Source organism: Emys orbicularis, chromosome 3, assembly GCF_028017835.1.
Source record: "Emys orbicularis isolate rEmyOrb1 chromosome 3, rEmyOrb1.hap1, whole genome shotgun sequence".
NCBI lineage: Eukaryota > Metazoa > Chordata > Testudines > Emydidae > Emys > Emys orbicularis.
Genome location: NC_088685.1, coordinates 103990611 through 104009323, shown reverse-complemented (window position 1 = coordinate 104009323; position 18713 = coordinate 103990611). Strand labels below are relative to the sequence as shown.

Below are 18713 nucleotides of genomic sequence, written 5' to 3'. Positions count from 1 at the left end.
AGATCACCGCGGCAATTGTGAGCACTATGAACACCACGTGCATTGTCCTGGAGTATATGCAGAGCCAGGACATGCCAAAGCAAAACCAGGTGAGAAGGCGATTGCAGCGATTGCAGCGCAGCGACAAGAGTGATGAGGAAATTGACATGGACACAGACCTCTCACAAAGTACAGGCCCCAGCAATGTGCAAATCATGGTGTTACTGGGGGAGGTTCATGGCGTGGAACGCCGATTCTGGGCCCGGGAAACAAGCACAGACTGCTGGGACCGCATCGTGTTGCAGGTGTGGGACGATTCCCAGTGGCTGCGAAACTTTCGCATGCATAAGGGCACTTTCATGAAACTTTGTTACTTGCTTTCCCCTGCCCTGAAGCGCCAGAATACCAGGATGAGAGCAGCCCTCACAGTTGAGAAGCGAGTGGCGATAGCCCTGTGGAAGCTTGCAACGCCAGACAGCTACCGGTCAGTCGGGAATCAATTTGGAGTGGGCAAATCTACTGTGGGGGCTGCTGTGATCCAAGTAGCCAACGCAATCATAGACCTGCTGATATCAAGGGTAGTGACTCTGGGAAACGTGCAGGTCATAGTGGATGGCTTTGCTGCAATGGGATTCCCAAACTGTGGTGGGGCGATAGACGGAACCCATATCCCTATCTTGTCACCGGAGCACCAAGCCACCGAATACATAAACCACAAGGGGTACTTTTCAATGCTGCTGCAAGCCCTGGTGGATCACAAGGGACGTTTCACTAACATCAACGTGGGATGGCCGGGAAAGGTACATGATGCTCGCGTCTTCAGGAACTCTGGTCTGTTTCAAAAGCTGGAGGAAGGGACTTTCTTCCAGGACCAGAAAATAACCGTTGGGGATGTTGAAATGCCTATCGTTATCCTTGGGGACCCAGCCTACCCCTTAATGCCATGGCTCATGAAGCCGTACACAGGCAGCCTGGACAGTAGTCAGGACCTGTTCAACTATAGGCTGAGCAAGTGCTGAATGGTGGTGGAATGTGCATTTGGACGTTTAAAAGCGCGCTGGCGCAGTTTACTGACTCGGATAGACCTCAGCGAAGCCAATATTCCAATTGTTATTGCTGCTTGCTGTGCACTCCAAAATATCTGTGAGAGTAAGGGGGAGACATTTATGGCGGGGTGGGAGGTTGAGGCAAATCACCTGGCCGCTGATTACGTGCAGCCAGACACCAGTGCGGTTAGAAGAGTACAGCAGGGTGCGGTGCGCATCAGAGAAGCTTTGAAAACGAGTTTTGCGACTGGCCAGGCTACAGTGTGAAACTTCTGTTTGTTTCTCCTTGATGAACCCTCCCACCCCCCCTCCGGTTCACTCTACTTCCCTGTAAGCTAACCACCCTCCACTCCCCCCTTCGAGCACTGCTTGCAGAGGCAATAAAGTCATTGTTACTTCACATTCATGCATTCTTTATTAATTCATCACACAACTAGGGGGATAACTGCCAAGGTAGCCCGGGAGGGGTGGGAGAGGAGGGAAGCACCGGGTGGGGTGGGGGAGGAGGGAAGGACAAGGACACACTGCAGTTTAAAACTTTAAAACTTTAACTCTTATTGAAGGCCAGCCTTCTGATGCTTGGGCAATCATCTGGGGTGGAGTGGCTGGGTGGCCGGAGGCCCCCCCACTGTGTTCTTGGGCGTCTGGGTGAGGAGGCTATGGAACTTGGGAAGGAGGGCTGTTGGTTACACAGGGGCTGTAGCGGCGGTCTCTGCTCCTGCTGCCTTTCCTGCAGCTCAACCATACGCTGGAGCATTTCAGTTTGATGCTCCAGCAGCCGGAGCATCGAATCTTGCCTTCTGTCAGCAAGCTGATGCCACCTATCCTCTTCAGCCCACCACTTCCTCTCTTCAGCCCGCCACCTCTCCTCTCGTTCATATTGTGCTTTTTTGCACTCTGACATTGACTGCCTCCACGCATTCTGCTGTGCTCTGTCAGCGTGGGAGGACATCTGGAGCTCCGAGAACATATCATCCCGAGTCCACCGTTTTCTCCTTCTAATCTTCACTACCCTCTGTGAAGGAGAAACATTTGCAGCTGGTGGAGGAGAAGGGAGAGGTGGTTAAAAAAGACACATTTTAGAGAACAATGGGTACACTCTTTCATGTTAAATTTTGCTGTTCACATTACACAGCACATGTGCTTTCGCTACAAGGTCGCATTTTTCCTCTTATATTGAGGGCCTGCCGGTTATGTGTGAGAGATCACTCACGCAGTGCCAGGCAACAGAATTCGGCTTGCAGGCAGCCATGGTAAGCCACTGTCTTTTGGCTTTTTTAACCTTCACAACATGTGGGAATGGTTTCAAACAGCAGCGCCCTCATTTCCCATACCAAGGAGCCATTGGGTTGGCCATTTAAAATGGGTTTGCAATGTAAAAGGAGGGGCTGTGTTTTCCGGGTTAACATGCAGCACAAACCCAATTACCCCCCCACACACACACACACCCAATTCTCTGGGATGATCACTTCACCCCTCCCCGCCACTGCGTGGCTAACAGCGGGGAACATTTCTGTTCAGCTGAGCAGGAACGGGCACCTCTGAATGTCCCCTTAATAAAATCACCCCATTTCAACCAGGTGACCGTGAATGATATCACTCTCCTGAGGATAACAAAGAGAGATAAGGAATGGATGTTGTCTGCATGCCAGCAAACACCGGGACCATACGCTGCCATGCTTTGTTATGCAATGATTCCAGACTACGTGCTACTGGCCTGGCGTGGTAAAGCGTCCTACCATGGTGGACGGGATAAGGCAGCCCTCCCCAGAAACCTTTTGCAAAGGCTTTGGGAGTACATGAAGGAGAGCTTTCTGGAGATGTCCCTGGAGGATTTCCGCTCCATTCCCATACACATTAACAGACTTTTCCAGTAGCTGTACTGGCCGCGATTGCCAGGGCAAATTAATCATTAAACACACTTGCTTTTAAACCATGTGTAATATTTACAAAGGTACACTCACCAGAGGTCCCTTGTGTGCCCTCAGGGTCTGGGAGCACGCCTTGGGTGAGTTCGGGGGTTACTGGTTCCAGGTCCAGGGTGATAAACATATCCTGGCTGTTGGGGAAACCGGTTTCTCCGCTTCCTTGCTGTGAGCTATCTTCATTGTCTTCATCATCATCATCTTCCTCGTACCCCAAACCCGCTTCCCTGTTGCGTGATTCTCCATTGATGGAGTCAAAGCACACGGTTGGGGTAGTGGTGGCTGCACCCCCTAGAATGGCATGCAGCTCCGCGTAGAAGCGGCATGTTTGCGGCTCTGCCCCAGACCTTCTGTTTGCCTCTCTGGCTTTGTGGTAGGCTTGCCTTAGCTCCTTAATTTTCACGCGGCACTGCTGTGCGTCCCTGTTATGGCCTCTGTCCATACAATTCAAACTACTACCTGTGTGAATTGCACAAGTTTGTCTAGTATCAGCCTTAGTGAGAGTTGTACTGGACACAAAGTACAAACCTGGTACAAATTCTACTCTGCACAAGTCTACTGAAGTCAATGGAATTGCAAGTTATAGCAAAGCAAAATTTGGGCCACTATTTCTAGACAGATGTCATTTAGTGTGTTCCTTTGGCACAGTTATTCTCATGTCAGTGATTCAGTGAATATCATTTCCCTGTTTAACTGTGTAGATGGTTTGTTGTTGCAATATGTTTCTTTAGCTGTGGTAATCTTATTGCACAATGCTGTGTTTTCCCACATAATTTCACAGAGAATTGTTGCCAAAGTAAACTAAGAAGAAAGCTGGACTTTGCCACCTGTCTTCTTTTCTCCTTTATCCTTCAGAAACTTGCTCTGTTTTCCATTTACCACTGAGCTTCAGCAATGATCATGTTCCAGCCTCACATATATGCTACGGTTTTTATACTCTCAATCCTTCAGGCCTTTGCCTTGGACAGCTACATTGCAGCAGTGTATGAGCACGCTGTTATATTGCCAGATGTCACTGGGAGTCCTGTTTCATCTGAGGATGCTTTGACACTAATGAACAAAAATATGGATGTTTTGGAAGGGGCCATCAAAGCAGCGGCCCAACAGGTATTGACACTTGATTTTCTTGGTTATTTGTTTTGTTCCTGGTGGCAAGTGCTTAATTTAGCTGTTGTTTCAGGGTGCACGCATCATTGTGACTCCTGAAGATGGCATTTACGGCTGGGTCTTCAAAAGAGACACCATTTTCCCCTATCTTGAAGACATCCCAGATCCACAGGTGAACTGGATTCCATGCACTGACCCTGAAAGGTATCCCTTATGCAGTGTCTTCCAAATAGCTTTAAAATACTGTGTTAATGGTCTGAAGAGGAGTGGATTAATGAGAAATGCAAAATACTTGAGAGGTCTTTTGAATTTGACTCCAACATTATTGTACACAACAGTTAAATAACCTAATGTCTAAAATGTCCTGACTAACTGAACAGGCAATTCAGCTAATGATAAGCACTTTATCAACCATGCAGTCAGAGGCACCATCTTTCTGAGTTGCCCGAGGTGCTCGACCCCTGCTCCGCCCCAGGCCCCACCCCCACTCCACCCCTTCCCCTAGCCCCCCACTCTGCCTCTTCCTTCCCCGCTCCACCATCATCCCACCAATTTCTGCCCCTCCCCTGAGTGCACCCTGCCCTCGTCCTCTCCCTCCCCCAGTGTTTCCTCCGTGCCGCTGAACAGCTGATCACTGGCGCTGGCGGGGAGCGGGAAGCAGCTGATTGGTGGGGCCTGCCAGCTGGCAAGAGGTGCTGGGGGAGGAGCTGATCATGGGGGGCTTCACCCACTATTTTTTTTCCATGGGTGCTCCAGCCATGGAGCACCCACAGAGTCAGCACCTATGCAGGTAGTTATCAAGATGAACGCCTTAGTTGAGCAGCAATGCACAACTCTGGGTGAAAGGTTATGAGATAACATCTTTATTATGTTTGGAGAAGATTCTGCTGCTAGAATTTGCCAATTCCCATTCTAATCTCCTTTTTGTATATTTTTCCAAACACAATTTATATGTGAGTTTATCTGAGATTACCACATGATGGAGATGCGGTGTGGGGAGTAGCTGGATGGGAGATGTCTAAAGAACATCAGAGTGCTGCAGGAAGTTGAGTTGATAGCTTTATTATTACTTATAGCACCTAGAGGCACCAATCAGATTAGGGCCCCTAGTTAAGAGCTTGTCTCTGCCCCAAACAGGTTTTTCACCCTAAGTTAAGACAAGGCACAAGTGTGTAACAGGCTGAGGGAATGGAGGAGGGGAAGGATAACTGTAACTGTGATGGGAACACAGGGCTGCATAGGCAAACTGCAGGTACAGTTTTCAGGGTTGGTTTGTTTATAAAGGTATTCTTGGCACTTTACTCTGGTAGAAGAGGGTCTTGAAGAGGGATTTCAAGGAAGACAGGGTAGTGGCGTTACAAACTAGTTCAGCCAAAGTACTAGGCATTAGAGGCAGCATGGAAAAATGCTCGTAGGAGAAGTAGATAACATCGGTTATCAAAACTGGCATTGTTGGTGGAACAGAAGAGGCAAAGGAATAACAAGATACAAGTGCAGATATGGAGCTTGGGGGGGAGGGAAGCTATGAAGAGCTTTAGAGGTATGTACAAAAGATGTGTACTTGTCATGTAGAAGGGGGAACCAGTAGAGGAGGGGAAGTAATAGGGTCAAAATAACAGTAACAATAACTTCTCCATGGAAAAGTAACACATATCAGCTTTATCAGCTTGCCAAAGTCTATGTTACTGAAGTCAGAGTTAACAGTTTGCATTATATTCAATTGTGAGGAATAGGGTGTGTGTGGGATGGGTTACTGAGCATATTGGAGGTGTATGAGACTCATGCATATACGGGTGGAGTTGCTTAGTCTATGTCAGCACAGAAGCTGAGAGCATGCTTCCCAGTGCAGGTAGACAGATATGTGCTAGCTCAGCTTGAGCTTGTGATCTAAAAGTAGCAGAGTATATTAAATACACCTTAACTGGAGCTTTCATTGCTTCCAAGGTTTTGCATGGCTGGGTATTGGGTTTAACCATCTTTAATTGGTTTTTAACTAATTTTTTTGTTTGTAGGAGCAGACAGTATGCCTTTTGGTATGTAAGCCATGCCTCTAAATGGATTAGAATATTTGTGAAAGGATTAATGTTTGTATTAGTTTACATAGGATCTCACTTAAATCCAATTTGTAAAATATAGGCTCCTTATAGAGCCATATAGCCTTTGTGTATAATTTTACATGCATTTCTGTCCTCATTGCGTGAAAGACGAGACTTTTAAAGATGAGGGTTATATGGGATTCTGCCATCCCCTAGGCTCTGGAATGACACCAAGTAATAGATCACCGTGTTCCCAGATATTGAACTCTCAAGTCTGTTGTCAGCCTGCTGAAGGGGCAAGGGGTATGATATTTCAATCCTGCATGTGTCCCAAAATTCATGAGGAATTCCCAGAGCATTTGCACAGTTCTAGGGCATCTGTGCTGAGGATCAGCCTCTTCATGCTGCTACTACAGCTCTCTCCTACTGGCCCTGCTGACACAGAGTAGCGCATGAATCTGTATCTAGAATTTTGAATGTGTAATTGAACATTTCCATGAACTTCTAAAGGGAAAATGTTGTGTGTGTTTAACAATTTGCTAGTAAGTAGCACCACAGAAGTCTCTCTTCAGTCTTTTTCATTTAAAGGGACAGATGAACCAATTTTAGTAGTTTGAAATGAAGTATATTTTGGACACACTTGAACTCTGCCCCATGAGCCATCAGCTTGGCTATAGTTTTAATTGTTTTTTATAATGCATTATATTTATAGTGACAGGTAAAGTTTGCTGCTGATGTTTTGAAGATCATTGTAAAAACCAGCCTATGATCATACATGTGAAGAGAGGCGCACTATCTGGGGGAGCCATGAAGAATAAAGAAAGCAGGCCCTGTTCCTCCATTCCTTCCCATTAAACAAAAAGCACATCAAGGAGAGGGATTCAAAATGCATTTCTTAGTGTTAAATATTTATACTGTAATACAAAGTTGAGAGAAATTTTTTCAACAAGTAGGTTTTTCGTTGAAAAATGCATTTTTTGGTTACTCTGAAACTATTCACAAACTTGACAAATAGTTACAGCTAAGAAAAACAACAATTTTTTTGATAAAGTCAAAATGCTTCATTCCTACTTTTCATTTCAAAATAAATTAAAATTTGGCCAATTTAAAACACACACACACACACACACACACACACACACACACACACACACACACACACACACACGCATACACGATGAAAACACCCCAACATGTCTGAATCGAAATAGAAAACTAAAAATTAATTTTGAGTCCACTCAAAATGAATCAAAAACCTAAAATATTTGAAAACTGGTTTTAGTTTTTTCAATTTGATGACAAATTGAAAAAACTAAATGATTTTGTTTCAAATTGACCTGAAAAATCCATGCTACATTCAGCTCTACAGTAATAGCTCCCGTCTGTACAAATACCTAGGGAGATGCACACCCTGTTCCACGCAGCTGACATTCTAAGGCCTCAATCCTGCTATAGGATTGTTGAGGGCAGACCCTTCCACCCATGCAGAAGTCCACTGAGGTCAAGGAGCTGTCCATGAATTCTGATAACATGCCTGCACAGCTCCAATTGCAGAATTAAAAAATAAGCAATATCTGTCGAAAGGCCTCCTAGTACTCAGCTGCTCCGTAACCGCTGCTGCTCTAAACGCCAGTGTTCCATTAAAATAACTTTGAAGTCTATTTTCTCATTTTTTTCAGCTTTGAATTTAGTTTGATCCTGGTCTATTTTTTGTTTTGTGTATTTTCCTTTTGCCAAAAATGAACTAGATTTGCTCCTGCGGCAGTGCAGGAAAGGCTCAGCTGCATGGCAAGAAACAACTCTATCTATGTGGTTGCCAATATTGGAGACAAGAAGCCATGTAATTCCAGTGATCCCAAGTGCCCCAGCAATGGACACTACCAATACAATACTAATGTTGTCTTTGACTCAGAAGGGAAATTGGTGGCACGCTACCATAAGGTAAGAAATAACATGACACTGTTCTTTTCTGTCAATCTGGGAGGGAAATCTCGCAAGGTGTCAACATTTTTAAATATCAGAGGGTAGCCATGTTAGTCTATATCCACAAAAACAACAAGGAGTCCGGTGGCACCTTAAAGACTAACAGATTTTTTTGGGCATAAACTTTCGTGGGTAAAAAAACCCTCACTTCATTTTTAAACCGCATTGGGAGGATTAGTTGAAATGGGATGGGGGCAGGAGAGTGCTGCTAGGCTGGAAGGTGTTAATGGCTGTCATCAACCAGTTCTTTGATCTACAAACAATTGCAAACGTGGTTAAAGCTGCTAGCTTTGCTAACCGTATATCTCCCTTTACCCCCTTCTGGTTTTCCTGATTTTCAGGAAAATCAATAGGGTTCTGACCACTGATGCCTAGAACATCCCCTGAAATTTTGGAGTGGATCTAGTGTGGTGTTCAAAAGTTATCGCATAACAGACAGAGAAATACCATTGAGTAGAATGTTAGATCAGGCTTCACTCAACCAGTTATTGGGGTGGACTTGGAAACTTAGGGTATGTTTACACTGCAATAAAAGACCTGCATCACGGCCGCAGGGCTGGACCAAACCAGCTGACTCGGACTCAGGCTGTGAGGCCAAAAATTGCAGACGTTCAGATCGGGCTCCGAGATCCGCCCCCTTGTGGGGTTTCAGGCCCAGGCTCAAATGTCTATGCTGCCATTTTTGTCCCACAGCCCAAACTCCGTGAGCCCGAGCCAGCTGACCCAGCCTCTGAGACTTGGTGCCGTGGGTTTTTTATTGCAGTGTAGATGTTCAATATGAAGGTTTTTAGAATTTTTTTTTTTTTAATAATGCAGGTCGCCTTTAGCAGTTTTATAAAATGTTTCCAGGCTATTGCATTAGGTGCCTTTTAACAGTTTTTTCCCCTATGGTTTGTTTTTTCAGTATAATCTCTTTATGTCAGAAACTCAGTTTGATTCCCCCAAGGAGCCAGAGATTGTCACTTTCAACACATCCTTTGGAAAGTTTGGCATTTTCACTTGCTTTGACATACTTTTTCATGACCCAGCTGTGACTCTGGTGAGCAAATTACATGTGGATACTGTGCTGTTTCCCACTGCTTGGATGAATGTCCTACCACATTTGACTGCTATTGAATTCCACTCTGCCTGGGCTATGGGGATGGGTGTCAATTTCCTTGCGGCTGATACACACAACACCAGCCTGGCTATGACAGGTAATTTGCTGTTTGGGGTAAGGTAAATTATCTTTGTAATACTGGATCTTTAGTCTCTATCTCTTCTCTGAGATTGTTTTATGCTGCACAATGTATTTCTTCTGAAGCCAAAAACCCCTGTGGTAGCCTCATAACTAGCCTCAATATTCCTGATGCCAAATGAGGGCACACTGTGTTTTTGTTTTTTTTCTTCCCCCCTTCCTAGCTTCTCAGGAACTTCCTTAGTTCTTTTTACTGACTTGCTATGTATGAACAAAATCTTGCAGCTTCTTTGCTTGGCTTCCCTGAGCTGTTAAATCTAGCTTTTTGCTGATAAACAGTCCTCTTCAATCTCCTTTCTCAATACATCACCCTCAAATGCTCTCTAGTTCAGCTAGTTCATACAAAGTTTTCAACAGCTAAAGAACAAGACTCATTCTGGATTACTATAAAATACAGTCATAACACTGGGTAATAAATGAAAACCAGCATGCAAGATTCCATTTATACTAACCAAATGCAAGACTAGGTTTGTAGCACCAGTCAGTAATGTTCAGACCCTTAGAACCAAGTTGTCAGGGCTGTCACAGGAGCACTGTTCTTCACCCACTTCTTTTAAAACAATGTGACTTTGTGTTTACTGAGAACTAAGCAGATGGAATATGATCTTTTAGCCAAGGGCCACATTTACATTTTGAAACCTATTAGATCTCATGCTTGCACGATTTCAGGGTTGGGTCACTGATCATATTCATATTGTCTGAAATAGAAGGGATGTCTCCCAGTCTCGCCCTCATCTGTGATACGAGGGCTTATCAATCTAGCAGATAAAGGTAACCAGATCCAATGGGTGGAAGTTGAAGCTTGACAAATTCAGGCTAGGAATGAGGACAATTTTTTAACCGTGAGGGTGATTAACCATTGGAACAATTTACTAAGGATTCTGATGGATTCTCCATCACTGGAAATCTTTAAATCAAGATTGGATGATTTCAAGAAGATATGCTCTTCTTCATCCCCAGCTGATGGACTTGAAGCAGGAATTAAAGAATGGAAGTCCTAAGGCCTATGCTTTGAAGGACCGCAGACTAGATGGTGATAATAATAGTGCCTTCTGGTCTTAAATTCTATGAATGAATGAATATGGGATGCCTGTCATAGGATTCATCCCTTGCATAGAAACTCTTACATAGTGCTGACTGGAGTGTCATGCTGAGAACATCTGATATTTTGTCCCTCATGATCCATTCTGATTGGCAGAGGTGAAGAAAAGTATATAGGTGTGGCATGGAATCCAATACTCTAATAAATGGTCCAGTTTCTCTCCTGGATTTGGCTTTATCTGGTCAGCCAGATTCCCCTAATGCGGAGTTCTCAACTGGGGTAAAGCCAGCATAGCCAGCTCCTATGCCATCCCCCTGCCAGCCCTGGGGTAGGGCTGTAGGGTGAGTGCTTTGGGCTCTGGCTGTTCTCGGCTGGTGGTTGGCCCTTTTGGGTCTGTTGTCAGCTAGCATAGGTCAGAGCAGCCCTCAAGCTGCTCTGTTCTGCAGTGGGGTCAAGCTGAGCAGAGAATCAGAGAGCCAGACAGCATTCCATGCTGCCATGCCCATCCCCCTTCTGTTGTGCTGAGGAGATCTCAGCCACAGTGGAGAATCTGGCCCCCTCCCTCAATAAGAAAACCATGCACCCTAGGATGACCAGATGTCCCAATTTTATAGGGACAGTCCCAATATTTGGGGCTTTGTCTTGTATAGGCACCTATTAACCCTGTCCCAATTTTTCACACTTGCTATCTGGTCACCCTAATGCACCCTGTCCCTTCTCTAGGAATTGTAAGAAAAGACTTGAGTTCTTAAAGGTTTAATTTGGGAGGTTAATTTTTGGTAATGTTCTAAACATCATAATAGAACAAAACAGCATTGGGAAAAATGAAAAGGACAATATCATTCAAATGGCTGATTCTTTTGGACTGAAAATTCTGTCTGTCACTCACAGGGAGTGGTATCTATGCACCTGATGGACCCAGGGCATATCATTACAATATGGAAACAGAGAACGGTCACCTCTTGGTTGCGGAACTGCGTTCACGACCTCGTCTTTCTCCCACCTACCCTTCTACTGTTAACTGGAGCGCGTATGCCACAAGTGTCAAACGATTCTCACCAGATGACCATAATTTCAGTGGAATCATTTTCTTTGATAAATTCACCTTCACTGAACTCACTAAGCCTGAAGGAAATCATACAGTTTGCCAGAAAGATCTTTGCTGTCATTTGAGCTACAGGATGGTGGAGAATCAAGAAGATGAAGTTTATGTGCTGGGTGCTTTTGATGGCCTTCATGTTGTTGAAGGAGAATACTATTTGCAGGTAAAGCTTATTTTTGGGGACATGTGGAATACTTCATATATATGTTTATGAGACTTCTTTGCATGGGAGATGCTTTTGGTTCCTGGGAGAAAAAAGGGACAATGGTGTTTTCTCATGTTCCCCTGCATGGCCCTTTGGTTGCTAGTGATGAGTTGATCCTGTAATTTCTAATGAGTCTGCTTGCCCTTCATGCCAAAAGTAGCAAGTCTTGGAATGGCCCTGGGTACAAACTCAGAGTTCATGTGACAAGAGGGAATTGATCTTGTATGGTAATAAATTATTCCACAATATAATGGATCTTTATATTCTCCACCCCTTTCTCTCTCTTCCCTCCCCCGCCCCCCATTCACTTCACCATTTGCATTGTTTACTATGTTGTCTTAGAGACAGACTTCAGGATGGTAAGTAGCAGAAAGATGTCTTTGAGATGCTGTTAGAGACTTTGAAAATTGGAATGCAACAATCTTTTTCTGTCTCTTTCATCAGAGTTGATCTTTATCTGATATTATTTTTAAAATATCAGTTGATTGCATTCAACTGTACAAGACATTTTACTCAGCTGAATTCACAAAGATTGAGTTTTTTCTTATTTGCCATGTCATGTCAATGAAGTATATATAAAGCATAAAGTTTTATTGGAAATGTCCAAGGTTTTGCTCTGTTAACCAAACATTTGGGAAAGACTGTGATTGACCATTAAATGCTATCTTGCTGGAAATATTAATTTGTTTAGTCACATTACATAATATGGGCTGTCCTTTGTTTTTTGAGCAAATCTATTGCATTGGCTAATTACTGACAGGTCCTTTTTAGATTTACTTTAGTCTACCTATCACCAACCACTTTCCTTACCAGTTGTCACAGATTATAATCCCATTATGTGTCTCGATGTTTTAGCCACCCTATATCTCCTTTGATACATTTTCAAAAAGTCACTTTAATGGACTTGAACACTTTGATGTTTGGTCCACTGATAAAATGATTTTAGTTCTTGCCGAATGTCCAGTGCTGTGGACCAAGTCTTTTATTTCTCCTTAAAACAAGCTACAGCAGTTTATGCTGCCTCACGTTACCCTCTGATACACATCAACCCCAACCTGGAGGGATTGTCTCTGGGAATAAAAGGCTAAGTCAGTCTCTGTACCTATTCCAACCTTGGCATCTCTTCTGAGATGGCCAGCACAAGGGTATCAGTTGTGGTGCTGGCTTTATTATGTAGACACCTATCCACCAAGGATTGGATGGAGACATCCAAATTAACTTCTGATAGACCACCAGCCAGGCCACTAAGTGATTTTGTTGCTAATAATGTGTATAAGATTGCCTGAGCTTTCCATCAAAGAACTTGTCTTAGTTTTATTGGTAAAAAGTCAACTTTTCGATGGAGGAGTGGGAAGAACAAGTGGAAACTCTAGAGGTGGCTCTTAGGGAAAGCATAAAAAAGGGTCCAGGCCAAAGGTGCTGACTTTTAGTTTTCCCTGGGGTGCTCCACCCTCACTCTTCCCCGAGGTCCGGCCCCCACTCCGCCCCTTTCCCCAAGGTCCGGCCCTCACTCTGCCTCTTCCTGCCCCCGCTTTGCCCCCCTCTCCCGAGGCCCTGCCCTTGCTCTGCCCCCTCCCCATAGGTCCCGCCCTTACTCTGCCTGTTCCCACGTCTGCTCTGCCCCCTCCCCGGACCCTTCCCTGCCCACTGCTCTCCACCCTCCCCAAGCCCATCTCCCAGCCACCAAACAGCTGTGGCTGGTGGGTACAGAGCACCCACTATTTTTTTCCGTGTGTGCTCCAGCCCCGGAGCATCCATGAAGTCAGTGCCTAAGGTCTAGAAAACTGGAACAGTCTAGGGTGGAATAGGACAAAGGAAGGGGGACAAAGTGTCAAGTAGGAGCAGAGGTTTCCAGTGGGTGGGTGGATCTGGAAAGGCTACAAGGCCAAACCCAGCTGGTAGAGAGAAACCGCTGCCTTTGTATGCAGTACTTGAGGGAGTGGAGAGCAGTATGGAGAGACATACTGGGGAGAGGAGCTGGAGAGTTGGAAACTCTTTGATCCAAAAAGTTGTTCCTGATGTACTAACTTAGTGCATCGTTGGCATAAGAATTGAGCTGAGTTGGTACCATCTGGTCTTGAGGAAAATAAAGTCAAATTTTACTATTAGTAAAATGGTTCTCCTAAATGTGTGTTCCTTTTTTCTTTCCCATAGATATGCACACTACTGAAGTGTAAAAGCACAGACTTGAAAACCTGTGGGGAGCCAGTGGCTACTGCTCACACCAGGTTTGAAGCATTCTCTCTCAGTGGTACATTTGGCACTAGTTACGTCTTCCCAGAAGTCTTGCTCAGTGAGGTTCAGCTGGCGCCTGGCGAATTTCAGGTAGGAGAATGTCTTTGAGCTGCTTCAAAGTAGCTTCTCAGGGGGCTCATAGGGGAAAGTAACAAAATATTGCAACAAAGTCAAAACAAAGCTAAGACAAACTTTTTAATAGTGGGGGGGGGGGGGGACATGTATTGGGTGCCCTTTCGGTTTAGCAATTGACCTCAGAAAGCAATTTAGCTTTGTATGTTATGGTTCCAAGACTTTACTTAATTAAACTGTTTCTTCAAACTATTTAACATTTACCTTATAAATGCATGGCACTTGTGCACCATGTAATATTACTGCTTTGTTAATGGTGTAATTTTATTATCCTCTTCTTCAACTAGGTATTAAGTGATGGACGTTTGATCAGTCAGAGTGGTGCATCTAAACCAGTTTTAACAGTGACGCTTTTTGGGAGGTGGTATGAGAAGGACCCACCATAACCACACTAGATATTGTTATTTCAGAATAACATCTGAAACATCATCTACCTAAACAATAACCAATGTGTTGTTTCCTGTTATAATTGTGCTTTGTTTAGTAAATATACAGCAGCCTATTTCATTATTGTCGCATATTGAGAAATAAATCAACTGTGACTACTATTTTATGACTACTTATCTTTTATCACTGTTGAATAGCAGTTGCCTTTGTCTCACTGACTTCTGGAATTTGTTTTTTCTAGCATGCAAAAAACTGAGCGTTATGAACCTGATGTTAACTGCATATCAAAATACTATTACATATTTTATAATTTTAGATAACTATGGGATTAATAAATAAAATAACTACAGGCCTGATCCTGCATAATAAATGCCAGCTAGAAAGGCACACAAATGCAAGGAATAGAACCTGCTCAGCATGCTGCCCAAGGATATGTGGCCTGTTCACTTCCTGTGTTTCCTATTATGAGTCCAACACTCGCCATGCTTACCACAGCCCCTTCCTTTTGCAGTTTCTCCATGACCTTCTGTGTGCCATACCCTCATGCTCTTTGGCACACTGGACTGTTGCACTATATTTAAGGCCCTTTGTTTTCAGTTTTAACTAGTTTTTATGGAAAAATCCCTGGGTTTTTAAAAAAAGCCATTATTTGTTTTTTTTACCAATTCTAATGCAGATTTTGGAAGTGCCAGAACTCCCTGGACTCAGCTACCTGCTCCAGAAGGAGAGATGGGTGGGAGTCAGCTTGGCGACTCTGACTCATCCCCTGGGAATATAAGGGCAGAAGGTTTTAAAAGTTGTAAGTCTGGGTGTTAGAAGACCTTTCTCCAGACAACAAGGAAGACAGCACCCACTCTCCCTTCCCTTGAGGTGGCGAATATCAGGTTTAGTTAGCCCCTGCTGTGGGCATTGCGCTAGTCGCTCCTTTTTAGTGGGGCTGGGAGGGAATTTTTCCCTCACCACCATATTGGCTTAGGTGAAGTGCGAGTTTCAGGGAGGACCTATGATGGTGAGGAGGAATGGGAGTTAGGCCATACGTCGCAACGCATTTTGTAAGTGTGGGGCGGATGTCCAGTGCAGCTACTCCATAGGGAAGGCATCCAGTGACTGGAAAAATGGCCTGGTAAAGGACTTAAAAAGGAGGTGCTGCTTAAAGGAATGGTGGGGGGGGGGGGGAGGAGAGGTTCAGGGCTCCTGTGACTGGTATGGCAGGGAGCCAACCAATGCCACCTTTCTTGTAGCCCACCTTAATCCTCCTACGAGGCGGGTGGATGGTAAGGTCCAAGCCATAGGTTGGCTGGGGGACCTGGATGGAAAATAAAAGTGGGGGGGGGGGGGACTGGTGGAAGCCCTGGGTAGTTATTTAAATGAACATGACACTGCCTACACTGTACACTTTTATCTGCCGGGTAATCCCAGACATCTAATAATAAAGCTGCCGCCTGATTAAATCCATATCAAGTGTTGCCTGTCCTTTCGGTACAGCTGAACAACAAATCATGCCAAACCAACCTAATTTCCTTCTTTGATGGGATACTGGCCTAGTGAGGGGTTAGGGAGGGGCGGGGGGGGGAGGGAAGTGGTAGACACATTGTATCTTGATTTCAATAAGCCTTTTGATGCAGTCCCACATGACATTTTCATAAACAAACTAGAGAAATGTGGTCTAAATTAAATTACTATAAAGTGGGTGCACAACTGGTTGAAAGACCGTACTCAGAGTAGTTATTAATGGTTTGCTGTCAAACTATGGGGACGTATCTATTGGGGTCTAACACTATTTTCATTAATTACTTGGATAATGAAGAGGAGAACGTGTTTATAAAATGTGCACGTGACACCAAGCTGAGAAGGGTTGCAAGCACTTTGGAGGATAGGATTAGAATTTAAAAATGACCTTGACAAATTGGAGAATTTGTCTGAAATCAACAAAATGAAATTCATTAAAGACAGGTGTAAAGTGCTACACTTAGGAGAGAAAAAATCAAAGGCACAACTAAAAAAATGAGGAATAACGAGCTAGGTGGTAATACTGCTGTAAAGGAGCTGGGGGTTATAGCGGATCACAAACTGAATATCAGTTAAAAATGTGATGCAGTTGCAAAAAAGGAGTATCATTCTGATGAGTATTAAAATGAGTCGGTATGTAAGGTATGGGAGGTAATTGTCCCACTCTGCGCTGCACTGGGGAGGGCTCAGCTGGAGTATAGTGTCCAATTTTGGGTGTCACACTTTAGGATAAATTGGAGACAGTCCAGAGGAGAGCAACCAAAATGATAAAAGGTTTAGAAAACCTGACCTATGCGAAGGTTAAAAAAAACTCAACCCGTTTAGTCTTGAGAAAAGAAGACTGAGGGGAGACCTGTGAACAGTCTTCAAATATGATGAAGGCTGTTATAAAAAGGATGTCAATCAATTGTTTTCCACATCTACTGAAAATAGGATAAGAAGTAATTGGTTTAATCTGCAGCAAGCTAGATTTAGGTTAGATATTAGGAGAAACTTTCTAACTATTAGGATAGTTAAGTTCTGGAATAGGTTTCCAAGGGAGGTTGTGGAATCCCCATCACTGAAGGTTTTCAAGAACAGGATGGACAAACACCTGTCAGGGATGGTCTAGGTTTTCTTGGTCCTACCTCAGTGCAAGGAGGAATTGATAGGGTGACCAGATAGTAAGTGTGAAAAATTGGGACAGGATGTGTGTGAGTGTGTGTGGAGGGGGCGGCAGTGATGGTGGTGGTAATAAGTGCCTATATAAGACAAAGCCCCAAATATTGGGACTGTCTTTATAAAATCGGGACATCTGGTCACCCTACAAATTGACTTGTTGATGTCCCTTCAAGCCCTATGAATCTATTATTTCAACACTTAAATGTTAGAAAGGGAACGAAGTGGGGCAGCTTCAGGCAGGATTTGCCATGTTTCCCCCCCCCCCCTTTTCCTTTTGTCATGAGTGGGTTTTATTCTTTAAACTATTATGGCTCAACAATGTTCAATGAAGATGGTTGTAACAATATTACATTTGGTTGTTATCTCATCTGATTTCAGGCCTAACAGTATATGGATGGGAGATTTCCAAATCAAATGATACAAAATATAACCTAAAATACCTTTTAGAACTCAAATTAACTGACATGTTTCCATGAGTTATCGTGAGACATTTTGAATGGTTTGTCAGTAGGTGGCACCAGAACTACATGTTCTTTGGAAGTTTTGTGTTCCTCTGTCATTTTGGTGCTATATGTAGCAAGGATTCAGCAGGTGTGTAATTGCTATGGCTACTTTTTTCTAAGTGTTGTTGTTGCACTTGTAAGCTTACTCTGTTTGAGTGATGTGATGGCTTTGAACAGCAGGAGGTGCACAGCCTTAAAGGAGTGAAGATACTTAAAAAGGCTGGAATTTAACTTTTCAGAGGGCCCAAGGATGGGATCTACCTGATAATTATTTTAACCCTGATGATAATTTTACATAGTTATGTTTTTGATTAGATTTGGCCACAGTGACATTTGTCCTTTTTCCCCCCTCCAACCCATTGCACAGCTCAATGCAGGTTCAGTTAATTTAGCAGTAGAAAATCCAGCTTTGATTCCAACTCTGCTTTTCAAAAGGTTCTGATGAACTCATCAGCTTTGCTGGCTGTGGGCATGTGGAAGTGCAAGACAAGTAAACATGGCCACAGATGATGCTGTCCATCAGCACAAGAACATAGATTTGGGCTCGGGTTTGCCAGTGGGCCAGCAGCACAGTCCATCAAGTGAGCCACCTATCCATGGGGAAATCAGTTTGATATGGACAAGAGCAAGGAGCTGTTAAGAGGGACAAGAAATCCTCTCCATGTAACCATGTTTCTTGTGTGTGTGTGTGTGTGTGTGTGTGTGTGTTATTCTACACCTTGTCTTCTGTGACTGTCTGTCACTTCAGAGTATGTACAATATTCCCATTCAAATCTAGAAAACTACCTTAATTCATGTTGCAAGGAGCTGGGGAAAGATACTGTTTTGTGAAAAGAAAAAAATTAAGAAATTAGAAGCTAGGTTTTTTGGTTGCGTTTTTTTTTTTTTTTTTTTAAAGCTTAACAGACCAAGGGTTTTAAATTTATGGTAAGAGCAGAGCAATAATGAGGTTTAAACTAGAAAGAGAAGTTTTTGGGAAATGAAAGAGTCTGGATTCATGCCATTCGCACCACCCAAAGGGAATTCAGTGATTGAAATATTAACTCTAAGGCCAGGTTTACATTACAGAGCTATATCGGTATAACTATGTCACTCAGAGGTGTGAAAAATCCACCCCCCTGAGC

General features: G+C 43.8%; 1 protein-coding gene across 1 annotated transcript; it reads left to right on the top strand.

Annotated features, from left to right (window-relative positions):
* Positions 1-3844: 3844 nt before the first annotated feature.
* LOC135875817 (pantetheinase-like) lies at positions 3845-14415 on the top strand. The gene is made up of 7 exons (XM_065400850.1): positions 3845-4057; positions 4131-4261; positions 7842-8034; positions 8981-9272; positions 11247-11620; positions 13817-13987; positions 14317-14415. Exons 1-7 carry the CDS (start codon positions 3845-3847, stop codon positions 14413-14415), a joined length of 1473 nt encoding a protein of 490 aa, XP_065256922.1.
* The last annotated feature ends 4298 nt before the right edge of the window (positions 14416-18713 follow it).

Excerpts from the sequence above, each read along its gene's own strand:
- LOC135875817 (XM_065400850.1), top strand. The coding sequence starts at position 3,845 with ATGATCATGTTCCAGCCTCACATATATGCTACGGTTTTTATACTCTCA. Across the intron at positions 4,058-4,130 it reads TCAAAGCAGCGGCCCAACAG|GGTGCACGCATCATTGTGAC; the intron begins GTATTGACACTT and ends CTGTTGTTTCAG. Across the intron at positions 11,621-13,816 it reads AAGGAGAATACTATTTGCAG|ATATGCACACTACTGAAGTG; the intron begins GTAAAGCTTATT and ends TCTTTCCCATAG.